The 26,707-nt window shown below is 43.7% G+C and overlaps 2 protein-coding genes across 5 annotated transcripts in view; both read left to right on the top strand.

The window, feature by feature from the left end:
• Positions 1-5,305, top strand: part of Med14 (mediator complex subunit 14) — a 71,646-nt gene extending 66,341 nt beyond the window's left edge. For both annotated transcript variants that reach the window (XM_046453849.2, XM_046453848.2), the window contains 2 exons: positions 243-435; positions 3,022-5,305. In XM_046453849.2, coding sequence (XP_046309805.1) covers positions 243-435; positions 3,022-3,095 — 267 coding nt within the window. In that variant the 3' untranslated portion in view covers positions 3,096-5,305. The remainder of the gene's footprint in view (positions 1-242; positions 436-3,021) is intronic.
• A 2,282-nt stretch (positions 5,306-7,587) lies between these two features.
• Positions 7,588-26,178, top strand: CUNHXorf38 (chromosome unknown CXorf38 homolog). Of its 3 annotated transcripts, none has more exons than XM_046453853.2 (7): positions 7,590-7,834; positions 8,007-8,141; positions 13,106-13,225; positions 15,202-15,351; positions 16,537-16,716; positions 23,182-23,344; positions 23,799-26,178. In XM_046453853.2, the coding sequence occupies exons 1-6, from the start codon at positions 7,619-7,621 to the stop codon at positions 23,341-23,343; spliced, it is 963 nt and encodes a 320-aa protein (XP_046309809.1). In that variant the 5' UTR covers positions 7,590-7,618; the 3' UTR covers position 23,344; positions 23,799-26,178. The 3 variants fall into 3 exon arrangements, with proteins under 3 accessions (XP_046309810.1, XP_046309809.1, XP_046309811.1); XM_046453855.2 differs by having other exon boundaries at positions 7,737-7,834; positions 7,992-8,141; XM_046453854.2 differs by lacking the exon at positions 13,106-13,225 and having other exon boundaries at positions 7,588-7,834.
• The last annotated feature ends 529 nt before the right edge of the window (positions 26,179-26,707 follow it).

Raw genomic sequence — 26,707 nt, 5'->3', positions numbered from 1 at the left:
GATTGTCCGTTTAGACTTCATGGGATCCTGGTTCCCTTAGTAACTATAGAAATGTATTCCACTAGGTAATTGCATGACACAGTTTCACCTTAACCATAATATTCAGTTGTCAGTTTTCTTATCATATTTAATTTTCTGGTCCTTGCTAGTTAATGTGAAAGTAGAGTAAATGATATGACCTTTGAGAAATTGAGACAGATGTTTTATTTCCTTCTGTTTTTATTCTCTTTGTGTATCTACAGCTTCAACTAACTCAGAAAACATCGGTCCCTCCCCAAGAACCTGTTAGTATTATAGTTCCCATCATTTATGACATGGCTTCAGGTACAACTCAGCAGGCAGACATTCCCAGACAGCAGAACTCTTCTGTTGCTGCTCCCATGATGGTCAGCAACATTCTGAAGAGGTTTGCAGAGATGAATCCACCGCGACAAGGTACATGACCAGTAGACGATGTTCTATTGCATATATGTTATCAAAGTTCTTTTGAGAGACATCCCTTCTCTCCTCTCCTCCCTGCCCCCACACCCCAGTCCCTAGAAATAGAGCTCTGGTTGCCGTGGCCCTCTTAATGTCTGCCTGTCGCTGTCTTCCTTTCTCACTGGTTCTTCATTTTTGTCCATTTCTCTGCTGCCTGGACTTTTATTTTTGTTAGTGATCTACTGTTGGGACTGACCCAATTGCTAATGCCAGAAGCTTGTATTTATAGCACACATTGCCACAAAGCCCTAGGTTAGGATGATAGAATTTTCCATGGCTGTGAATTCCTGCCCTACCATCAATATCTGCCACTCTGTACATCACAAAGTTGCAATGCATGTTGGTTTCTCATATTTCATGGTTCAATCATGAATAGAATACTCTCATTAAAAGTTCTGTATCTTCTAAATGTTTTGTGAAGAATAAAAGCTGATACAAATGGCATCACTGCTTTTTGGGCTTCTTATATAAGTGTCAGGTGGGTGCAAGTGAACCTTTTCACCAAGTGCACAATGAAGCTCTCAAACTGAACATTTCCGAGGAAACCAGAATGCTTCTAGAAAGATAAACGAGGTCCCTTCCATACTGGAGTAGCCTACGCTTAACACGTAACTCCTGGCAGTGCTAAATTTGCGGTTACAGAACATGAAGCTCAGCAAAGGGAACTTTTCTTCCATTTTGCTCATTTCTAATATTAAGAAAATATCAATGAAAATTTTGCTTATTTCTAATATTAAGGAAGTCCTCTGTATCTCAGCATAGTTTGCTAACAAAATTATGGTAAATGAGGGAAAGTTGTTCTCTGAAACATTTTTAGGTACCACAGTTTTAGGAATCATGAGATGATATTTTTAACCGTTTGTTTCCCCATATTGTACACAGGCAAGTTCTCACTTTAGTTTCTAAGGAATACGCTGGGCAGTAGAGAACGGTGTGCTTCTTTTGTTGTGATACTTCTTCCACTTCTTACAATTTTCTGCTTTCATCCTTTGACTTCTCTCTTCTTTCAGCTAAAAATAGGCCCTCAAGAGTCAAAGTTCAAAGCCATTAGAATTCACAGAGTACCAGCCCAGTAGAACTTTGATAATAAACAACCCTTCCTTCACAAGCAGATGGCTGTCATTATCTTATGTGTTTTTATGTATTATGTCTTGTGGAATTTAAAATGAAAAGGAAAATGTTTTGATCCTGTTGGATCAAGCAAGATTTTCTACTTACCAATGAAAGTACTTTTTAAAAAAATTATATATATATATATATATGTATGTATATATATATATATATATACACACACACACACAAACATATATGTATATATATACATACATACATATATCTTAATTCTTTTATTTAAGAAATTGGTGAGATATTTTGGTTTTTTTATTTATGAAATTGGTTAGATACTGTAGACGTGTTTCTCTTTTCCTTTTTGTTTTCCCCTTTTGACTGGACAAACCTTGGATTTCCTTCTTTCTGTGCCTTGATTCTCCAGTGGTTGGCAGTAACTTGCACAGGGTCACCGCACATCCTGCCCTTTGCCAGAGGCCATGATTCACATGAGTTCTTCAGTGCTCCCACTTTCAGCCACCACAGTGTCAGACCATGTTCTAGTGCAGAGGAACCAGCTTTTGGTTTATGATTTTTAATATGTGTAATATTTACAAGAAGTGAGAGGTGAGGGGGAAATCAATAGAATGAGCCATTAGTACCCCCGCCCCCTCCCCACAAACAAATCTTAATTTTAAATTGCTGGTATGCCCTACTTAAGCCTCTGCCCTCCTCCCACACCTGTCACTTTCCTGGGGTAAAGTGTTTCTAAGAAAAATCTCTTCTTTTGGTTGCTAATTGATTTTAATTGAATTTTAATGTTGAACTCCAGAAGTTGACCATTTCCTTGAAATTTGGGAGAAATCTCCAATAGATGTCGTACTTGCAGTGTCCAATATAACTGTAGTTAGCTAGATGTGACAATCTAATGAAAACGAACCTTTTAAGTTAAAATTTAAATTCAGTCTCAGTCACAGTGGCTGTGTTACAAGGGCTCAGTAGCCACAGTGCACATACACAACATTTCCATCCTCACAATGTTCTGTTGGACAGTGCTGTCATAGACATTTTTATTTGGCCTTTAATGCAACATTAGAGGGACACCACTGAAATTAGAACTAATACATAAGTATAAACTCGATCTTTTCATTCTAGGTTCAAAATGCACAAGCCTTAAACCTTAGCTTAAAGCTCAATTTTAAAGGCTTATCCAGAGGAACATTATTTCTATAGAACCCTTGGTGTATGTTCTTAAATTCATACCTAAGTGGGACTTTCCCACTGTTCTCTCTTGAGAACAAAACGGATCCCAAACCAAATATTATCTAGTTCTTCACACCACAATTTAGTCCTCTATAATCTGAACAGTGAAAAAGTTAGTCTTTCTTTTAAGTTCTTACTAATTTTATATTTAATTCCCCTCTCCCCCACCGGTGTGTTAACATCATCTTTCCTGTATTGCGAATAGCTAATGACCATTTTTCTCTGTTGCAGGTGAATGCACAATATTTGCAGCTGTTCGTGATTTAATGGCTAATCTTACACTGCCCCCTGGTGGGCGTCCATAGACACTATTGTTTTTAAACCAGGAAGGCTGACAAATGAGACAAAACAACACAAAAAAGTCTGAATTCAGCCTTCAGTTTAAAAAAAGGAAAAGGACTTTTTTGATTTTCAGAGATAAATATTCTAAACTGGCAAAAATTTTCAGGGTGCACTTCTTTCATCAAAAAGACCTTCAATCTTTTGTATAGTGAACTTGTATAGTGTGTTTAAATGGGACACATTTCAAATTAGGTAATTCATGAGTGTCCGCTTGCCAGTAATAGATTTAATATTCTGTTTTATACTATAAAGTTATGAAAATGCCAAACTTGTTTATTTAATTGTTTTCTTATGTTTTGGGTGTAATAGTCCTTTTTTTGATTTTTGTTTTTTAAGGCAGGTCTGTCATTTTTGAATACTGTAAAACTGTGATAAACTTTATATTGGAGCTGTATTTTAATATGACCGCTTTGAATCCTTACATGAAAATGTTCTGGGAGTTGTTATAAACACATCCCAAAGAAGCAATATTTAATAAAACTAGGTTAAAAAAAGTGACACTCACTTGTGTGTGTATAAGCTCTTTAGACTTCTTAGGGCCTCCCTTCATCTTTAACCTGGTGGGGCCAGTAATTTCTAATCAGGTATGTCTGAAGTTTGACCAGAAACATCTTCTTTATTTCAAGGTTAATTTATTTTCTTCAATCATACCTAACTTGACTGGTGATAATATTTAGCACCTTGGTTGTCTTTCAGTGTAGGATTTGGGTGAAAAACAGAAAAAGAACCTAGTCTTTGAGAAGAGGAAGTGATTTGCACTGATCAAGGATCTCAGACAATGCAATCATTCTCATCTGTTGAGGATACGGAAACTTTCAGGCAAATTCCATCACAGGATACTTGTGTGTACAGCGTTAATTAGGAAACAAAAACTCTAAAGTTCTACCTTTGCATGAAGTTTCTGTGACATTTCTTTATCTCGCTTCTCCTTGCCTTCCCAACCAAAATTGGGGTTGTTCTAAACAATCTCAATTCATTGTCCACAAAACAGTAGGATGTTTTACTTAGAAGAAACCTGGTCCAGTCATTTTGAAGAGTCCAAGATTCAGGGCCTCTCTAGGGTCCAGTGGAGTTTCTGGTACTGATGCATCTGAGCAAGGTTTCTTTTTGGAGACCCTCACTGTCTCTCCCAGTCGGGGACTTTTTCAGCTTCAGAGAACATGATCTGAATCAGAGATCTTCTGGTGACTTGATGTGATTTGGAAAAGTTTTTAAAATGATAACGCCATGCTGAGTTATCTGGTCACTCTAATACTGGCTCTCCATTAAATTTTAGATGCTTTGTCTAATTCCATTTTAAGATAATTGGGCTTCTATAAGTATAACCGCCAAATTATAGCTTCAAGCCTCTCAACTGTAACTGTATATCATATCTGTTCTCAACTTTGCTTGATTCTCCATTCATTTCTGGTCAGAGTTGAAGCCTTCTTTGTCTTATTTCTATGTCTTCTGCCTTCATCTCCTGCTTCTCACCCAACTCTGCCCCTATTCAGGAGTAGGTGACTAAACTTTTATCCTTCCTTTAACTTGCCTTTTTAATCTTTGTTTTCAGTTCTCCTTAGAGTGATAATCACATCAGTTTGGCAATCTAAGATGTCTTTATCAAGGATCAGTCCTTTTCTGTTTGGGACTGAATCCCTTCTTTCATGTAGAAATCTACATGTATATATAAGAAGTGTATTTTTATCCATAGGATAACATTGTTTCAAATAATTTTATTAATAGAGTTAACTTTTCAGGCATTTTCCCTTTTAAGTGTGGTTTTGAAATGTTAATTGCATTTTTAGACATGATGCATTCAATGGACACTTTTTCCCCTAATCATAACTCATCTTTGAATGCATTGTGCAAGAGTAAGATAGGATTCAGTGAAAAGAATTTGCTTTTGATGCTTATTAAGAGTCAATCCATGAATTTGAATTTTTATATCATGCTTGGTACTTGGAATTGGTATATATACTTTATTAAAGCTTGAAAACATTTAGTGTTTGAATCATAAGTTTCATCACAAACCATGTCTTTTGCCTCATTTGTTATCCACGTTCAATCAAAAGGACTGGATGCCCATAGTAATTTTCCATAGTAGGTGGTGTGGGACTTAACTTGAAGGTGTTTTTCAATGTGATTTTAGTATTTACATGAATAAATAAAATTTGTACAAGTTTCAGAGAACTACCAACTCTCTCTAGTTAATTTTGGTGAAGATGTTTTGGATTGTAGTTTGGTTTAGTATTAGTTTAATTTTGAAAGAAGAAATCTGTCCTAATTTGTTACCTTCTTTTTTCCATCTGCAGAAATGCTTTCAAAATGGGTAGAAGTACTTTTAGAATAAGGAGGAAAGTGAAAACTGGACTAGACTATACCAAGTTATTAATAGCAGGAGCTGAACCTTACCTTTGAAAATTAACTGAGTGAGCTAAGTGCAAGCATAAACAAAAATATACATGATTTTGAATTTCTATACCACTAATAACTTTGCTGCAGTTAACACAATAACCTGTTTGGCTATGGGATGCCAACAGTCTTTGGACTGTGCGTAATTTGATAACTTCAGGAAGTATAACTTTGCTACTCTGAGTTCTGATACAATTTCAATATAAAAGTTGTTTCTTTCTTTCATGTTTTTTCCCCCCAAAAGAAATAAAGTCCATTACTTTTTTTATTTTTTTCAAGACACGGGGTCTCACTATGTTGCCCTGGCTGGCTTCAGACTCCTGGGTTCAAGTGATCCTCCTGCCACAGCCTCTCAAATAGCTGGGACTATAAGCGTGTGTCTCTGTGTCCAGCTCCAAGTGTTCTTGATATAAAATAAATACACAGAAAATTAAGAGAACTTACAAGGGACAGAAAGGAAAAAAATGTTAATGTAGATTTAATTGTTTCTTGTGAAATTTTCATTTGGTTTTGATGTGGAATGAACAGAATGGAAATGTGTCAAAGGGTATGATTTGCATTTATTTAGGATGGATATGGTATTGAGGTTATTAAGACAGCAGAGGCCAGCCAGCACTCCAGGAACACCATCATCTGCTCACAATTTTCTATAAATTGCTTCCACTTACAAGTGGCCGGTGATTTATTAAAATACCTTACCCACGAATGTAACTGATTGATGAAAGGGCATATTTAGGTCAACACAAAATAATAGTTAATATTTACTAAGTTTATCTGAGCACTGTTCTAAGTGTTTCAGTGAGCTCTTAATCCCAATCCTCTCGCACTCCTCCCCACCACCACAACCACCACCCAAGGATGTAAGTATCAATATCCTTTTACAGATGACACATGGAGGCCTAAAGAAATGAAGTAAATTAACTTGGGATGAAATTAATATTAATTAATTAATTAATATACTCAAAGAGGCACTTTGAGTCCAGAGCTGCTGCTTCTAAACACTGTACCTCTTGCTGTGAACCATGCAATCAGGGGAAGGTTTTCAATTGTTCACACTAGTTCCTTCAAAGCCTTTTTTTTTTTTTTTTTTTTTTCTTTTTTGGTACCGGGGAGTGAACTCAGGGCACTCCTGAGCCACATGCCCCGGCCCTATTTTATTTTAGAGACAGGGTCTCACTGAATTGTTTAGCGCCTCGCTTTTGCTGAGGCTGGCTTAGAACTCGCGATTCCCCTGCCTCAGCTTCCCTAGCTGCTGGGATTACAGGCATGCGCCACCGCGCCTGGTGGTTCAGAGCCTTTTGACTACAAACAATTTAGACATGTTTTTCCAAGCTCAAAGAAATTCACTAAAAGCAGCTAAAGCTGACAGGACCTCTTGTCACTTGGAGTTGACAATCTGATGCCCTCTAACCTCCTAGGCACTTAGTTGGAACTTAAATCAGACTGTTTTGTGCACTCTGAATAATGTAACCTTTGCCCTATGCTTCAGGACGCTATTATCCAGCTTGGGGCTGTGCAGCCTCCCGAATCCAGGCCCTGTCTACCTTTGCTTGGTGACCCAGTAGTGTAGCTTTTGAGTTTTGTGTCACCTTGGCACACCGCGGGCGCAAAATAGGTGCACGGTGCAGGGAGCCAGCGTTTCATTAACGTCTGGATTTGCTACAGTAGTCCGTGCGTTTAGGAAACAGTTAACTTTCTAGAATTGCATAACGGAAGGGATACACAATTCAAGACGTGTTCCTGAGTACTTTACACTGTTCGACCATAGAGTTAAAACAGGAACCTGTGCATCAAGAGAGCAAGTCGATGGGAGCTGGCAGGGTCTCACTTTGGGGGGACAGAGAAGAGGACCTAAAGGGTTTCAGGCTGAGGCTGCATTAGCAAGCACCAAACATTTAAATAGCGGTCACCTGACGTGTCCCGGAAGCAAAATAGCTCCGTCCCCGGGGTCGGTGACGCAGCGCCTCGCTCCACCACTTCCTCCCTGCGCATGCGGCGGCTGCTGGGCGGGACCGCGCCTGCGCCTGAGGCGCCTCCCAGGCGCCTGCGCCTGCGCACTGCGGTCCGCCCCGCCCGTTGGGTGGCGTGGGAAATGGTGCTCTCGGAGCTGGCCGCGCGCCTCAATTGCGCAGAGTACAAGAACTGGGTGAAAGCCGGACACTGCCTGCTGCTACTGCGCAGCTGCCTGCAGGGCTTCGTCGGCCGTGAGGTGCTCTCCTTCCACCGCGGCTTGCTCGCCGCGGCCCCCGGCCTGAGCCCCAGCGCCACCTGCCGCGGCGGCTCGCGGTGCTGCCCGCGTGCCCGTCAGGTGAGCACGTGGCCCGAGGCCTAAACCAGCCCTCCCCACCCCCACCCCCACCCCCTTCCCCTTCCCCTTCCTTTTCCTGTCCCGGAGCGCAGTGTTCCGTTCCCTCCGCGGGGCTCGGATTCCCAGGTGCCATCCCTCTCTCCCGGGCTCTTCTTAGCGTCGGCCCCTGTAGTTTCAGCCGCAGTGTCAGGTGTGCGCGGAGTGGAAACGGGAGATTTTGAGACATCACATCAACAGGAACGGAGACGTGCACTGGGGAAATTGCCGGCCGGGCCTCTGGCCCGTGGACGCTTGGGAGGTAGCCAAGGTAAGTCAGCGGGCATCTCGTGAGTCTTGTGTTGAAGCCTGGGCCCCCAGAACAAGGGCAGAGTGATTGATTATCCAGGGCCTAGTGTCTAGGCAATTTGGGTCTGTTAGGATGAACCAAAACCCAGCTCAGTGAAGTAGAAACTTTCTCCCACCCAGTCTGCTTCCTGGGAAGCAGAGGAAGCCCGGCCCAGCTGCTGGTGTGACCTTGGGCCAGCCTTTGCTCCCTAACCTTTAAAAAGGAGGGAGTTGGACTGTGTCCATGACCTGAGACTTGGAGACCAGTAAAGTTACCACATCTACATCCTCCTCCCCATTTTGTTTATTGCCGCCACGGAGTTGCCGACTTCTTTTACCTAGAAAAGAGAAAAACACACACACACACAAAACTTAAGGTAACAATACTCTACTCTTGGCCGTGACTGTGCTTCACTTGTTTAATCTTCATTGCGGTTTTCATAGTCTCAAAATCCCCTTGAAGCCCATGCCACCTGCTTATGCCGCTCTTTCATCCTCATTGTTGCTGGTCACCTGCAGTCCTTCCTTCTCTGATCCCATCCTCTTAGTTCCTGGGAGCCCAGTATGGTGGCACTAATTCCAGCTACTCAGGAGGCTGAGGCAAGAGGATCACAAGTTCCAGGTCAGCCTTAGCAACTTAGCAAGTCTCTGCCTCAAAAAGGGCTGGGAATGGGGCTCAGTGGTAAAGCACCCCTGGGTTTAGTCCCCAGTACCCCAAAACAAATCTTCTAGTTCCTAGGCTTCCTATTCTAGCATCCTTGGTCCACTCCACTTCAGCCTCCCTTTTACATCCTCACACCCTGGATGGACCCTGTTGGCACCGGAAGGGTCAGTGTCTTAACATCCTGCTTGCCTTTGGCACACTTTTCCAAACTCTCCCACCCCCACCCCTTGTCCTTATACCACTACCTCTTTGAGGCTCCCATTACTTTCATAATACCCAGCAACCTTGGTCCCCTGCCTGCCTTTGGCTCTTCCCATCAGCCATCATTATAATCAGTCCCTTGCAGCCCAACTCTAGCCCTAATGACACCATTATCTGCTTCTGCTTGGTGAGGGGGCTTACAAGAGCTGACAGGGTTGTGGATCAGGACCCCAGTGGCCTGGCTCCTCTTCTCCCTAGGGACTACTCTTCCTACCTTTCCTCACTAAGTTCCCACTCTGGATCCATCACTCGCCCCAGCTGCTAACCCTGTGTACATGTCATGGAGTAAATGGATGTCCCCAAACAGACCACCTCATCTTCCCCAGGTACCAGGTACATCACTTACTTCCTTCTGCTACAAAGGAGGGTGTATCTCCTGTCGTCCTCCTTCCACTTATATACTGGATCTTATCCCCTCCCACCTGCCCAAGGACCCTGAGCCTTTGGTTGTCCACTCTTCTTCCCCCTTAGCGTTTTCCCATCACCGTACAAGTATCTTTAATATCTCCTTGGTTTATTTGATTTTTTTAATTAACTTTTTTAGTTGGACACAATACCTTTATTCCATTTATTTATTTTTATGTGATGCTGAGGATCAAACCCAGGGTCCTGTGCATGCTAGGCAAGCGCTCCACTGCTGAGCCACAATCCCAGCCCCTATTTAATTTTTTCTTAAAAGAAAAGAAAAGAAAGGATCAAACAGTTAACATATGACCTGGCAGGTCTACCTTCCACACATACTCGAGGAATGAAAACATCCCCACAAAAATATGTGCACAGATGTTCATAACAGCACTGTTTGCAATAGGTCAAAACAACCCAAATGTCCAAATGGATGAGCAGAATCCATACAGTGGAATGTTATTTTGCCAGAAGGAGTCACGAAGCACTGATACATGTAACAACATGGATGAATCTTGAAAACAATACTAAGAGAAATCATACCATATGATTCCAATTTATATGAAATGCTGAGATTAGGCACATTTATAGAGACAGAAGTAAATTAATGTTTGTTGGCCTGTGGGTATGGATATAATAGCTAATGGATATGAGGTTTCTCTTGAGGGCATGAAAATATTCTAAAGTTCACTGTGGTGTAAGATGCACAACTCTGGGAATATACTAAAGACCACTGAATTGTATGCTTAGATGGGGGCATTCTATCTCAATAAAGCTATTTTTAAAAATCACTTGAGTAAATACTTAGAAATAAAATTTAGGAAAAAAGCTTCCTTTGATCCATTCTTTCCAACTGTATCCCCATTCCTCTGCCTCTCCTGAAGGTGTTCTCAAAAACAGTGTTGTCTATTCTCCTTTCCTTAGCTCCCATGAACTCACTCTAGAGCCTCTGTGGCCTTCAGTTCTCCAGCTCATCTTTCTTACCTCTGAGGCATGCAGCATTACCTGTCTACTGGCTACTCTTTTCTCTTTTTTTGTCCTGGGGATTGAACCCAGGAGCACTTAACCACTGAGCCACATCTACAACCCTTTTTATATTTTATTTTGAGACAGGGTCTTGCTAAGCTGCTTGGGGCCTCGCTAAATTGCTGAGGCTGGCTTTGAACTCACAATCCTCCTGCCTCAGCCTCCCGAGCCACTGGGATTACAGGTGTGCGCCACTGCACCCGTCCTGGCCATTTTTTTTTAATATTTATTTTTTTAGGTGTAGATGGACACAACATAATGCCTTTATTTTTATGTGGTGCTGAGGATCGAACCCCGGTCCCATGCTAGGAGAGCGCTCCACTGCTGAGCCACAATCCCAGCCCCATCCTGGCCATTCTTAAAACACTCCAGGCTTTGTGACATCTTTCTTTCCTGCCTTCTATCTCCTGGCTGCTCTTCTGTCTTCCTGGTGTCATAGGAGTGAACCTCTTCTGTCCCCTTCTTCTCTGATATTGCCAGGCCTGTGGAGTTGAATACTGCCTTCACGCTGGTGGCTCCCGTATTTCTGCCTGTAGTGCTCTGTCTCGGAATTCTGAGGGGCAGGGGCATGGATCCCAGCTGCTTAGCTGACTCGTCATCTTCCTTGCCTTCCCATCCTAAAGACTCCCCCACCCAACCCCTGTTCACACCAACAGTTTCCTGGAATCTTATTTTGTCTTTTTCCCTTTCAATATCCTTGTTTGGGGGCTGGGGATGTGGCTCAAGCGGGTTCGATCCTCAGCACCACATACAAACAAAGATGTTGTGTCCGCCTAAAAATAAGTAAATAAATAAAATATTTGAAAAAATATCCTTGTTTGTACCCACACAATACTTTTGGAATCCTCTTCCTCTCCATCTTCACATCACAGCTCATACCTGTCTCCTACCTGGACTCTAATTGAGGCCTCCCACCTGGGCTTCTGGGCTTCTCTAGGCACCTCTGGTTGGCCCAGGTGGCAGGGCGGGCCATTTTCAAATGGAAATTCAGTCAGTCACCCCATGCCCTTGCCTAAAACCCTTGGTTGGCTTTCGACAGCCCTAAAATAAACCTCCCACTTCTACCCAGAGCCAGTGAGCCCCGCATGATCTGGCCCTGCTCATTTCTCTAGCCTCATCTCCTATCAGCAAAGTGACCACAGGCGGGGAGGGAGGCTTCTAGTTCAGGGGTGGGGAGATAATTACTAAAGTAAAATGGTAATGTGGAACAGCCAGACAGGACCTGCCTTACAATGGAAAAGGGAAACTAGACCTGGTTTGGAGGCAACTAAAGCCCCTCTAATTTGCTTAATTCCACGTTGCTGAAAGGAAAATGCAAAGTTTCTTCTCTTCCATTGCATTGCTTTAGTCTGCCTGAGATTAGTTTGCTTGTTTGCTCATCTTTGTAGCATCTGTGATGAGTTTCTGTCAGAGTTGTTGGCATGTCAGTGGCCATGGAGACATAGAAATATGGTGGTGGTACTGGCCACTGTACCTTTGTAGGGGGCATTCAGTGGACACAGAATTCTTAATTAAAAATTCCAGTTCCCCTGCCAGCAGCAGCGCAGCCCTGACTCTGCCCGGCACTCACCACCAGCATTGTCAGAGCACAGTTCCAAGCCACGCTGTAGGAGGCGGCAGTTACTTGCTTATTGAAGTGTTTGTGTTGGTGGAGATTACTTTTAGTTAGAGCTCTTATTGAGAGTGATTTTTTTTTTTTTTTTCACTTATCATCTGTTCTAGTCCCTTGGCAGGACTGTACCCTTGAGAGTCCTAGCCTGGGAAAGTAGTTGCATCCAGATGTAAGCTTGGCAACATTTCAGGAGAGAAGTATGCCCAAGTTTTGTGGCCCATGCCATAAACTCTTGCTGGAGGCAAGGTCTTGCTAAAACAAGGCCTTCTGGTGCGTGCAGGATCTCAGATCCTAGGATTCCTTCTGTGACTCCCGTGCAGGTCCTACTTCACCTCACACCATCAACATCATAATTGCCAGTATTTCTGGCCTCTGTCACCGTGTGCCAGGCCAGGCACTGCAGTCATCTTCTGCTTGCACTCACTCAATTCTCTCAGCATCTTTCGAGGTAGATGAAGACAGTTATCCTTCATTTGCTGACGAGGAATCTGAGGATGAGAAACTTACCGATGGTCACACAGCCAGCAAGTGACTGATCCGGCATTTAAACCAGCTTTGTCACGCTCCAAAGCCCAGACTCTTAAAGCAACTGTACTGAAATTTTTCAAGTCACTTAAAAAGTGTCCACTTTGGAGTAACTATTATTTTAAAATCCTTTTTAACAACTCAAGCACTGAAATTTCAGTAAGGAAAAGCAAAAAGGTACCTTCTACCATCCTTTTTGCTTCTGCTCCATTAAGACAGGTCTGAACCCGGCTATGTCAGGTGAATCTAATAGCAGAGGGACAGCACGGCCCTTCAGTTATTGCCCTTGGCTCAGGCTTAGCTGTGACAGTTTTCTCACTTGTTGAGTCTCTAACTTGAAACCTCAGAGTGCAGGAGAATGTCAGTCCTTGCTTGGGAAATAGGCAGGTAACTTTGCCTCGCCAGCTCCTAGAGTTGGAAGGGCTCGGAGACCTCTTGCACCTCCCTCTCTGGACAGGCCTTCATGCCCCGAGGACTAGCAGATAAACGAGGCCCCGAGGAATGTGATGCAGTTGCTCTTTTAAGTCTCATCAACTCCTGCGATCACTTTGTGGTTGATCGAAAGAAAGTCACAGAGGTAAGAGCTGTTAGATTCCAAACCATACACTGAGTCTGTTGGGTGGGGACTGCAAAGGCCAGCTGTGAGACACACCCTGTGACTCTAAGGCAAACGTGGGTATAGCACGGTTGTTCCCCAGAACAGTGGTGTGCAAAGAAAGTTAAACTTCAGTCCAAAGTTGGCATCATTCGTTTCATGTGTGATGTCCAAGAACCTTCATGTAAATGCAACCAAGAACTAGTCTTTTAGTACTCCCTAATTAAAGTTTCTTGGCGACTTGTTACTGTAACGTTTGCTATTAAAATGGATACAGCTCAGATTTCTCTTCCCTGTTTGCCATAAACAGAAGCAAAGTAATTTTCTGTATTGGGGGGAAAATCTAAGGGTGCAGCTCAGTGGTAGAGCAGTTGCTGCATGTGCACAAGGCCCTGGGTTCCATCCTCAGGACTGTAATTAAAAAAAAAAAAAAAGGCATCATCTTATCTGTCATATGCCAGCATTTGAATCCTGCCTTTCTGAATCTCTAAACAGTTGCAAGACCACATTACATAGCACTGAAGAAAATGTGAACACAGATGGATAAACGGCGTCAGATCACTGTGCTTGCCAGGTTTCCTCTGGGAGATTTAGCTTTTTCTCTAGTCCATCCACCAGATAACAACTCTCACACGTTTTGTTTTTTTTTTTTTTTTTCTCTGAGCGTCATTGAAAAGAGTAGATAGCATTACTGGATTATTTATGATATGTAGAGAAGATGCTGTATATTTTGCCAGTGTGGCAGCAACTGAAAGGATTAAGACTTCTTTATGACCTCAGAGACAAAGACCTGTCACACCGGTTGACCCCTTTGATATCTTTTTGCCAAGAAAGTGGAAGACTTTATGTGAATTATATGTTAATATGTGAGCGCCATTTTTCTTAAAATATAAGCAAAAGTTGATTTTCTTTTCATCATGGTTTCCACATCAGGAAACTCCCTTGACCCAACTTCCTGGCACTCCAACAATATTTAAAAGATTTTCGCATTGTCTGCTTCAGTCTGTGGATATACCCAGAACCAATATGCTTGCCCTTCCATGGGTTGTTGTAAGTTAAGAGATTTGGAGAAATGTAAACTATCCAGGCAGACCCAGTGTTGCAGAGGCTAAGGATATTTGTAGGCGTATTTGTGTTTCTTTCCTTGGTTAGTTCATTATTCTTGTGGCAGGGTGTTGAACATCCCCTCAAGACTCGAGAGTACTCACAGGCACCTGCAGGTCCTATCAGGAACTTCTAGATTCTTGGGTGTCTGCATTAAAGGCTTAGGGAACAGGAAGAACCATGGTCGCCCCGTTTGCATCTCTTTATCCTGGAGCCCTCTGGCCAAACAAAACTGTAAGAGTTGTTACCTGGCTGGCACATGACAGGTGGCATGATGCCTCTCATGTTTTGTTTGTCTTGCCTAGTTGTTATTTTTACAATTTTAATTAATTGTCATAAAAAATATTAATTTCCAGCTCCTCTTGAAAAATCAGAAGGCCTGGTGCCACCAGCCTCGTAGCTCCTGTAGCAAAAAGCTGGGAGTTGAATAGAGGCTTCCTCTTCAGATGGGCCAGCCAGCCAGTCTGCACTCTCTCTCTCTGTCATCTCTCCCAGTGTCCCTATTATTGTGTGTGGCCAGCTTTACTCGGGTTATCTCATAATGCCTTGACAGCATTTCAATTTGTGAAGTGACTTGACTTTTTGATATGTGCTCTCTGGGCAAGAAGAAATGAAATAGAGATCTGACTTGGCGGCTGGAGGGCCGCATGCCTGCTGTGCTGATGAGACATTTATATGCGTGGTTCCAAGAAAGCTCTGCCTCCCCACCCCTTGCCCCCAGACCACACTTGCTGATTTTGTAATTAACAAAGCCTTTCTGCAGTTTTTCTTTGGAGCCACAAGATCTCTGTTTACCCCATTGACTTTGAAGCTGTATAATTATTTATTTATTTTGTTTTTTTATCTTTCTATAGGTGATTAAGTGTCGCAACGAGATCATGCACTCTTCAGAGATGAAAGTATCGTCTACATGGCTCCGAGACTTTCAGATAAAAATCCAAAATTTTCTAAATGAATTCCGGAATATTCCAGAGATTGTGGCAGTATACTCCAGAATAGAACAGGTAAAAATCAGTTCTGAGCCGGGTGCAGTGGCTCGGGAGGCTGAGGCAGGAGGATTGTGAGTTCAAAGCCAGCCTCAGCAATTTAGCAAGGCCCTAAGCAACTCAATGTGACCCTGTCTCTATTAAAATACAAAAAGGGGCCGGGGATGTAGCTCAGTGGTTAACTGCCCCTGGGTTCAATTCCCAGTAACAAGAAAAAAAAAGAAAAAATTAGTTAAAAAAAAAAAAAAAAATGCCGCAGTCTGGCTGGGCACAATCAGGAGCCACTTGTCAAAAGAAACTAACTTTATTTTTAGAACCACACACGACAAACAAAATAGTCTCTCAGGAAAAACCCTCAGAGCCTCAACTGCCACCACCGGCTTTCCCCAAGCCTCTCTCTCCCACACCAGCTTCTCTCCACCTCCCACAATCCTCCTGCTCTTGAGGCCGATTGGCTGGGTCACGTGGGCGGAGCCAAAAAAGTCCCCCAATGAGCAGCTCCGTGGTCTGAAAGGGCAGGGAAACAGTCCAATGAGCATCACCGCAGAGGAGCCAATCAGCTAGATGTTGCTGGGGCCGAGGAGCCAATCAGCTAGATGTTGCTGGGGCCGCTGTGAGCCAATCATCAGCCAGCAGCTGGAAGTTTGCTGGCAGCTGGAAGTTTGCTGGGGCCCCTTTGGCTGTGGCTCTCAACACTGGTGTACAGAACTAAGGAGTCAGAAGCCCAGTCACTCATATAGAATTTGACGTTTATTAAACTAAATTTTGTCTTTCTATAATCTGGGGATCAAATGCAGGACCTCATGCATACTAGGTAAGTGCCCTGAGCTACATCCCTAGCCCTAAACTAAATTTTAGAATGGCAGAGGAGATAGTACCGAATGACTGGAAGCTTTTGTATTATTAAAATAGATCCAGTTAATGATGTTCAATTACATATTCTTTGAGCATCGAATCCCTTCAGTGAGCCTGGGGTGTAGCTCTGTGGTGGAGCACTTGCCTAGCATGCAGGAGGCCCGGGTTCCATCCCCACCGCTGCAAAACAAGGCAACAAAAATCGATTTTAAGAATAAATATATACAAAGTGTGAAATATGATATATCAAGAACTATGTAATGTTTTGAACAACCAACAATAAAAATTTAAAAAAAAAAAAGAATAAATATATAAACGAGTTCGCGTGCTTGTGCCGTCCTCCCACAGTTGTTGACGTCTGACTGGGCTGTTCACATCCCCGAGGAAGATCAGCGAGATGGGTATGAAGGCGAAACAGGAAGTTACCTGAGTGCAAGCCAAGTAAATGAGATCGAAATGGAATTACTGAGGGAAAAACTTCACGAGATGTATCTTCAAGCAGAAGAACAAGAGATGTTGCCCGAAGAGGTAAAGGAAAGACTTATGTGCTCTGTGTGAGTAAGGAAAGAAGGGCGCCCGGGAGGAGGAGCAGATCGTTTTGACAAAGTAATTACAAGACGAGTAATTTCCGGAAGTGAATTTTCTTTTGGTACTGGTCAGTGTTAATTTAAATTTAAATTTAAATTTTTTTACTTTTTAGTTGCAGATGAACACAATACCTTTATTTTCTTTATTTTTATGTGGTGCTGAGGATCGAACCCAGGGCCTTGCACATGCCAGGCGAGTGCTCTACCGCTGAGCCCCAGCCCCTATATTTTAACAAATATTTTCATTTTAATCTGAATGCATTCAAGGGCCTAATATGTATCAGGGCTGCAGCAGAATTCTGAATGAGTGCTGGGGGTGTGGTTCTCTGCCAGGCAAGGGGGATTGCCGAAAAAGCCTTCGCCGAGAAGGTGCTGTTAAACTGGAGTTCACAGGTTCAACAAGATTTCTGCAAATCGGCAAAGAAAGAAGGATGTTCTTAGCAGAAGGGACAGCACTTGGAAAGGCATGAGAGACTGGCCTGGGCTTGGCTGATGGCAGGGTGAGCACAGAAAGTGTGGTCACGTAGGCACGTGGGATGATGGGCTGAAGCCTTGTTTTGAAAGGTTTTCTGTGCCACACCAAGGGGTTTGTGCCTTACTCCCCCAAAGTGATGGGGAGCTCGCATGTTTTTAAGCAAGAAAGAACAGCAGTGATAGAATCAGATGTGGCTTTTAGAAAGTGAACTATAACTTGGATGAGTTGGATGAGTAGTCAGAGACTGTGCTAAAGTCTGTTGGTCATGTGAGTCTGTGCAGGAGGAGCCAGATTCAGGAGGCTTTGCTTAGCAGAACTGATGGATCTCAGTGGCTAGGTACATTATCAGGGACAAGGGGTGAGGTTTGAAAAGTAGGAGAGAGGAGGGGTAAAGGATCATGGAGGTTTCTAGCTCATGACCTGCAGGTGAGCCATGGTCTCAGGAATCTCCTTTGTTATGTGCAAGGTCTAAAAGAAACCAACAGCCACAGGGTTGTATTCAGGAAGGGTTCAGAGATATTCCAGACCTGGCTGAATTCAAATTCTAGATCACCAGGAGATCTGGGACACACCCTTTCAGGAAACTGCATTCCTCCTTAGCCAAGGAAAGTGATTTTGCTGGGTTACCTCATTAAACACAGGGGGAGTATTCATTTAATACAGAGTGTGTGTTTCTCTCATTAAGCCATGCTCCTTCCCGGTAAATATGCCAATATTAATCATCTGGGCTTTGATCCAGATGTTTAGTCAGTGTGGGGAGCTCTGTTAACCCAAAGTCCAGTACACTGGGGCGTGGGTGTGCCCACTGGGGTTTTTAAAATGGTAACTTAGAACATGAAGTCTTCTGAATCCACGTGTTGCATCCGACTTTATTTTTAAATGCCATTAGAACCAGCCCTGCTTTTCTTCCTGCTGCTGCTTCTGGAAGCAGAATAGATCAAAGAAGACACCCAAGAGACCAGACCCCCCTGCCCAAGTCCCCGGGGCTGCGCTCTCCTCTCTTGGGGCAGCTGCAGTTATTTTCCTGCTTGTGTAGCCAAGAGCCAGGGACATGTATGGCAGCGTGATGGAGCCAGGCATCTGTCATGGAGAGCTGGAAGGGAAGCTGGCAGTCATCTGACCGTCTCCCCTGCTAGACAGGCGGCAAGGGCTCCAAGAAGCTGGCACCAGGGTGTGAGGGTTGCCCCAGGGCTCCTGCGGCTTTCCACATACTGTGCTGCAGATCTGGTGTTACTGACGCTCTGGCAACTATCAATTCCAAACCCTCATCCTCTCTCTTACAGAGAAGAAATGAGTGTTAATCGGCCTGTCCTCTGGGTCATGAGGTCTCTTGGTAGACTTGACAGATTCTCCTTTTTCATGCTGTCGGTTCTGCTGACCACGGCATTTGTCCTCGCTTCAGTTAATCAGAATAAGTTGGGATTGATTGGCATGTTATCTCAAAGAAGTTGAAGGTCAGCTTTCCATGTGTGTGAAACTTGACCTTTTCTGAAAGTTCAGTACCGTATAGGTTATCCATGTTCTTTAGGGTTAGTCTCGGAAGTCGGGATTCAATAAGACCACATTTCAGTCAGTCTAAAATGCCATCTGTTGTAAGACACACCGTCATTTCAGTTACTTCTAAGAAAGAAAAAACATGCTGCCAGTTTCTTGTAAGACCCTATCAGTGGTAAGATGCATTCTCTTCTAAGGTGGCAGGAAAAAACATGTACCCAGGAGTCAAGAAATAGAGTGATAAGGTTACGACCAGAGAATTTTTTTGGTGAGTGTTTATCAAGACCTTTTTCTGGGTTCTTTTAAAACAGTAGAGGTAGATTTGGAAAGCCGGTTGGGAGCAGTTCTTTAGTTTGCTAGTTCCTGCAGCTGCATCACCGCACCAGACCACGGAGAGCTCAGCATCTCCATTCTTTTTTGTTAGCTTCTTGAGCCTTAATGATATGTATTATTATTAAAGGGGTGGGGGCTCACATTTAAATGCACAGTACATGTGGAACTGTAGTTGTAAGATGCTTTCTGCTTTGGAGTCAAATGGGAACAACAACTACTCAGGCCCCAGAATTCCACTGCTACCAAGTTCCCTTCATGTAGTCCTGCCAACCCTCAGTGAAAGAACATTGATCACAAGAAATGGTTGAAAAACGTGAAGAATCTGCACATATTGGAAATCGTTACAGATTTCTTAAACTCTAATGAGGGAATCACTTTCACAGAGATCCATGGGGAAGCTTAGGGAGAATGGATGGTGACAATGGCCATCAAGGAAAGGATCGAAAATGGCACCTCATTTGTTATATTCCAGAGTATTTATTGAGCACCTACTATATGCCAGGCATAGCCCTAGAAAATGGGTAGGCATCAGTGAACAAAACAAAGATCCCGTAGAAGGAGATGGACAATAAAGAGGAAAAGTAACAGGTAAATGATGTGGGTCAGAATGGAGAAGAGGAATGCACCATAGAGCAGAGCCTGGGGAGGGCAGGCATGGCACTGTGGGGACAAGTGTCAGAATGGCCTCCTGGAGGTCAGAGTTAGCAATACCTTGAAGGAGGTGAGGAGTAGTCGCGCACATGCCTGAAGGAAAAACTTGGGCAGGGGAGACTAAGTTGAGCAGCGAGGCCGAGTTGAAAAATAATTAGGAGATGAGAGAAGGGAGGGGAGACGAAGCAAGTCGTGGGCCTTGTGAGGCACTGGAAGGACCCAGGCTCTTGGCCTAGCAGAGATCCTAACCAGTGACTATAGTAATAATGACCAAAGGAGCCAGCTCTAGTAGAAGATGCCCTGGGGTGGAGGAAGAGGGGCCAGAGGTCGGAGCAGGGAGACCTGGTAGGAGGCTCCTGTGGTTACCCAAATAAGAGAGGGTGGTAATGGGGATGGCGGCTGAGGTGGTGAGGAGGGTGAGTGTGATGTTGGAGGGGGCGCAAAGATAAGGATGAGAGTTTCAGCTCAAGTGACCGGAAGAGTGACGTTGCCCGGCATCCTTTATCAGAATAGTAGAGCAGCATATGGTAGCTGGTCTCTCACACATTTCTTGGGGACAGGGGAAGAGTGGCTTGTTGCAGACAGTGCTCATCGGTGCTCCCAGGAGATCATTTCTAGTTCCCAACAAGAATCCTAAGTGGTATTGGGTTATTGTCCTTAATTTGCATACAGAAGTGTACACAAGCCTAGTTCATTCTTTTTAAAAATTTTTTGACTTTTTAAAGTTTTAAAAAATTTTTTGCAGTACTGGAGATTGAGCCCAGGGTGCTTGGCCACTGAGCCACATCCCCAGCCCTTTTTATTTTTACTTTGAGGCAGGGTCTCACTGAGTGGCCCAATCCAGCCTCCTAGTCCCTGGGGTTTCAGGTGTACATCACTGTACCTCATGCCTCGCTCATTATTTTTTTTTAAATTAAAAAAAAAAAAACATATATTTTTATACATTTGTTTTATTTATTTTTATGTGGTGCTGAGGATTGAACCCAGGGTCTCACATGTGCGAGGCGAGTGCTCTACCACTGAGCCCCAGCCCCAGCCCCTCACTTGTTATTAATAATTTTTGTTGTTATCTTGTGGTCCCAGGGATATGCACCCAGGGCCTCACGCATGTTAGACAAGTGTTCCACCACCGAGCTACAGCCCCAGCCCCAGTAACTTTTTTTTTAAACCTTCTTTTGACTGCGTCATCCCTAAGCTAAAATACTTTCCCTGGCCATGAACATTTCTTAGGCACATTTATTACTTTACATAAAGGGAAAAACTGAAATTCCAAGAAATGTCAATTATGAGGCACTCCTGTTGGAAGAATGAGAAAGAAAGGCAACTTGGAACAGAAAAGAAAACTAAAGCAGATGGTGGAGGAGGCGCAGAGGCTTCTGCATAAAACCCCTGAGCAAAGAAAAAGAAACTGAGAATAGAGAAAACCTGTGCTGAGGGTCAACAGAAAGGGTCAGGAGGTGATCGCACAAGCGTCACAGCTCCGAAGGTACCAAGGTCTTGGAACAGGGAGCAGGGGGCGCCAGTGAGGATCAGTTCTCTTGTGGCACAGAGCTGCCCTGTGCAGTGCTGGGCATTGGCTGGAAAGTCCCAGCAGCCCCAGGGCATCAGGCTTAAGAGCTAACAGTGCAGTGCTCGTGCTAACGTGTAGGCGTGGTCTTCCTTTCACTTTATGTGTGCGCGCGCACGTTGTGGTGCTGGGGATGGAGCCCAGGGCCTCGTGAATGCTAGGCAAGCGGTCTACCACTGAGCGATCCCCCAGCCCTTTTTATTTTGAGACAAGACTGAGTTGCTGAGGCTGCCCTCACTCTTGGGATCCTCCTGCCTCGACCTCCTGAGTAACTGTCGTTTCACATTTTGATGGTTTCCAGGTTTGTTGAGAGTGCAGGCGTCTTGCAAAAGCTCTGGGCTGGCTACTAGCCATGTCATTAACAGCTCCACCGAAGGGCGCATCCCCAGTCTGCTTACCAACCAGTCTGAAAACTTGTCATCTTCCACTGCTCTGTCCCTCCCTGCTACTAGTCATCCTGGCCACAGCCTTAGCCATTCTTCCCCCAGCTGTTTTGGTTTCTTATATCCCGGTAATCTGAGTGTGCGCCGAGGCTCCACCCAGACCTACTGTAGCGGGGTTCATCGTGTCCACTCTACAGTGTCGGAGCTCCCTGTCCTCTAGGGCTAGTGCTGCACTATTTTTCTTCATTAGATTTTTAGATAACTTTGACATACCTTAGAATTGGGGATCCTCCATCTAAAACCATCAACCACACCTCAAAATTTGAATAACTCTCACCTTTGTAGTAAACCCAGTGATCAGTGAGAGGCGAGCCCAGCAGAAGCTACTGCGGGCCACTCTCCATGCTGGGAAGTGTGTTGCTGGGAGCAGCTTAAATTTGGCACAACCTTTATACGTGGAGTTTTGGCAAAACCTGTTAAAATTAAAATAGGAAACTCAAATTGCATCTCACTTCTAAAAACAGATCCCACAGACGTGCCACTTGTGCAAAATAACACATGTACCAGGTTAATTACTGTAGCATTATCTGAACAGAAGGTTTGAAATGTGTTAAGATGTGAAGCAGCCATAATTGGAATACTATTCAGCCATTAAAAAATAGTGAAGGTACGCTTTATAATCTCCTAGAGAAGAGAGCCGTTGAAGAACAGTGTCTGGTCTATTGCCATTTGTGTTTTTTAAATGTCCACAGGCATGCTTGCGTGTCAGTGCATGGACTGTCTTGGGAAGAAACAACAGATGGTTCATTATGGTCACCTCTAGGGAGAAGAGCTGGGTAACTGGGGACAGGGTTCAGAAGAGGGCCGACTTTTTTCCTTTCACCTTGTAGATTTTGAATTTCATACCTGTACATTTATGTGAATGTATGTTCGTTTATTTAACAGCAATAAAATAGGCACAAAATTCCAAAGGAAAGGGCTTTATTTTATATGTGTCTCTTCATCTGTATGGAATATATTCTGTATTCATCTATGTAGAATATAGATGAATAGACACATATATAAAACACGTGTGTGTAAGATGAAGCTCATATAAATGTAGGAAGTTTTAAAGCAAAAAAAAATTTTTTTTTCCAATAGATAAGCAAATACCCTCTTGCATGGTCTCAAAACCTATCCTCGGTTGTGTTTTGTTTGAGTGGAGGGTACCTCATTTAAAAGGGTTTGTTTTGATTTGTTTTTGTTTTTCAAATTTTAACCCATTGATGGACAGATAGCTGTAGGCAAGATTTCTGTTTCTTGGTGGGCACTTGAACAGGAGCCCGCCTTTGGGTCCAGGCTGGCGGGTCGCTGGGGATGCAGCCTATGGCTTCGAGCTTGGGCGTGCACTCGGCTATAGAGCTCCAGCCCTGGGGCCAGTCTTGTAGCCTGTGAGTTTTTCATTGGCATGACAAGTCTGCTCTAAGAGTCACCCTAAGCTGTGCTTTGTATGGCTGCTTGCAGATCTCAAATCGACTGGAAGTGATGAAGGAATTTCTGAGGAACAATGAAGATCTGAGAAATGGTCTTCGAGAAGACATGCAGAAGCTAGACAGCCTCCATCCCCCGAATCCAAAAAGAGACTCAAAGGAGCCTGGGAGAGAGACACCTGAAAGGAAGGACTGAGGTGAGTTTAGGCATATGATGTTAAATAAGGATGAAGAGCCTTGCTGCTTAGATTCTGTCCTCTTATGTGAGTCCATAATGAACACACAACGGTCTTGTCTGCTTCCCTATGTCCTTATTATTTCAAAGGAAGGACACTGAGCTTTGTGCTCTTTTTCTAATGAATGGTTCTCATGTCTGTGAAGTAATTCAACAGCACCTCCCTGGCAGCTTTGTTTAGCCAAATATACCTGAACTCACTGATCTGCTCTTCAGTGAATCAACTTTATAGCATAATCCAAAACCATTTCTGCCCCCAGAAATGACAGCCAGCTTTTACTGCGGCATTAATAGCAACCGACTGGTTTTCTTTCTATTAGGAAAACTGGTTCACATAAGTAACCATCTTCAGTATTTAACTTTTTTCTTCTCAAATTAAGGAAACAAACAAAAAAAGACTTTCTCTTTTATTTTAGGTTGACCTTCAACAAAAATCAGGCATGTCCTATGAAAGTCAGCATGGCTTCCAGCTCAGGCAAAAGGAAGAAGTTTCCAGAGTACTATACCCCAGCGAAAAGGAGGTTTTGTTGTCCTGGACTTTGCTCTGATTCTTTGGAAATATATATATATATTACACACACACACACATATATATTTTTTTTCTTTCCCATATTCACAAATTTGCGGTTGTGTGATATATGCCAATCCAAAAATATTAGATACTCTTGTGCCATAGCTGTTAATAGCCAGGGACTTCGGCTACTTCAAAGGTGAGATTCTTTTCTGGGCCAGGCCTGTGTCAAGGCCTCACATGGAGTGCTGTGCCCCAGGCAGATGCATCCTATCCCCCTGCCTGCTGCCTGACAGTGTCTCGCATGCAGATGGCCAGGGCAGGGCTGGAACCTTCCATTTTGGAAAAAGGCAAGAGGACAAAGTGCCTGGAAGGCTGCTCTCTAGCCAACTAAGTATAGAACTGAACCATTCCTAACAGGTTTGAATAGACTGAGGCTCTAGGCCAGGGGACGGCCATGGTGGTGAGTGCAGGGCTGGAGGACAGCGAGTGGCTTGACTAACAAGAGCCCCGGCCCACGTCATATCAGGGATATCAAGGGGAGGGCTCAGTTGGCAGCTTATTTACGATATACTTATGGGGAGTAAACTCGGTGACAGCCGTGGCTATTTTTGTGCAGTTGTATACCCAGTGCCAGGGGCAGGGCCTGGCCCTTACGGCCCAGCGTGTACTCATCTAACTAAACGTTCATCTTTTGGCCTTTGAGTGTTTATGAGTATTTATTGGTATAAATGTCATACTGCTAACTAAGCCTGGTCCTTCATTATGAAATTTAAGAGTGAACTTTCAACATTCTTATAAAACTAAGACATTTCCTTTCAACAGATTCACAAATTCCTTTGTACTTAGCTCTTTTCCTTTTTGCCCCCCAAATCTCCCACTCCTGGCTTTGCCCTGTTTGTGCCTGAATGGCACAAGCACTGCACCATTGTATGCTGTGGTCTATGGGGTCGGCCTCAGTTTCACCCCATCTGATCATTTGCAAGGCCAGTGGCACTAAACTGGGTCAAGTCACCTCTGAACCTTTCAGGGACGGAATTGCCATGTTCCCAGAGCTTTGCCTGGAAGAAGTCCACCATGTCGAGACTGAGGGAAGGTGACCTGCTCCTTTGCCTATCCAGCTTCCCATCAAGGTTGTAATTTGTAGAGAATGGGCGGAGGGAGGAGGTATATTGGGCATATATATCTACATTAAAATGCATTTACTATAATTCTGCAAAACCTGGGTGAGTGCACATGTGCCTACAGCTTCACGCTTTGTCTTCTCAGTTGCTGTGCAGTTTTGGGTCTTGTGTTTTCTTTTTTCCTGGAGCTCTTTGGGAAGTCTTCAGTGGTGAAGGAAGAATTTTAATTCATCTTGCAACTTTCCCAACTAAGAAACTTTAATGAAATATCTCCTGGTTTCTAGCTCTGAGATACAAAACGTGGAATCAAATGGAATCTGGTTGATGCACTAACCAGTTTAAGACCTGATTTCTCCCTCTAGGAACTTTGGAAAGTGAACTGACTCATCTTATACCTGTGTCTAGTTAATTTTTCCCTATTTATCTGAAAAACACTTATGGAATGTCCACCATGTTAGAGACACTGAAGTAGATGCGCATATAAGGATTTGTAAAGTACGGATGACCATAGACAAGCTATCATCTCATTGGATTTGTCTGCTCTGAAACATCCAAGGTATTCAGAAAACTTTATATCAGTAACAGACAGGAAGGCATGTCCAGAGAGGGCTTTAAAGCCAATGTAGCATATACACAGACATCAGCCTGTGGGCAGCTCTCCAGTGGAGATGGGCCCCGGGGTGTGCACAGAAGGATGTGCACAGTAGCATTGTTACCAGCCATTGACAGAGAGAGGACCCTTAAAGAAAGTCTAGCGCATCCATCCTGCAGAGTAGTGGGCAACTGTTAGGAAGAAAGAGATGGCCCTGCAGTGCCGCAGTACAAGCAGGCTGTGGTGGAGCACTCACCCAGCAGCTGAGGCCCTGGCTTCCTTCCTGAGCATCACCACAAAAAATAAATAGAACATCAAAATGTTTAACAGCACATAGCATGCCGTAAGACTTTTTTTATGTTCTAATAACAGGTCTGGAAAGTCGTGTGTTTTTCCTAACCTTTTGCTGTGCTGTGTCTATAAAGGAATTGGGGCCATGGGGTACTTACAAGTTATTTGGTTTTTCTGTTTTGTATATTCCTGTGTGAAATTTTTACAACAAACATGCATTTGTGTATTTTGAATTTTCTTAATTTGTTTAGTTTCAAAATAATAAAGTATAAATTCAAGTTGCAAGACATCTGTGTCATATTTCCCAGAATTTGTTGTAGCCCCCCTTTTATGAGTACACTTCCAGGGGCCACTCGGGAATCCTCAGGGTCATGGGAAGAAGGCCAGGAAGAAGATTTCCTTTCTGCCTAGAGCTGTCTTGGTTCTATTGGAGAGTGGCTTGTCTTCGTCCAGCAGTATGATTTGCTCTCCACTACATGGGATACAAGATGTGTGGTTCAGAATTTTGAAAGATTTTGAGAGCCAGGTGTGATGGTGCACACCTATAATGCTACTTGGGGAGGTTGAGGCAGAAGGATCACATGTTCAAGGTCAGCCTGGGGCACTCAGCAAGAATCTCACAGTTTAAAAAGGGCTGAGGATGTACCTCAGTGGTGGAGTGCTTGCCTAGCACGTTCAAGGTCCTGACCTCCATGCCCAGTACCAAAAAAAACAAACAAAAAAACGTTCAAACTTATATTGCAAAGATAAGGCAGTTCCTTGGCTTTAGCCTGTTCTCTACCACAGATCTCCAAGAACTCAAAGAGG

The sequence above is a fragment of the Marmota monax genome, unplaced genomic scaffold (assembly GCF_021218885.2).
Source record: "Marmota monax isolate L192 unplaced genomic scaffold, Marmota_monax_Labrador192_F-V1.1 WCK01_AAM20220418_F8-fsc00182, whole genome shotgun sequence".
Lineage (NCBI taxonomy): Eukaryota > Metazoa > Chordata > Mammalia > Rodentia > Sciuridae > Marmota > Marmota monax.
The sequence above is the reverse complement of the archived record's forward strand: the minus strand, read 5'-3'. Positions and strand labels throughout refer to the sequence as shown.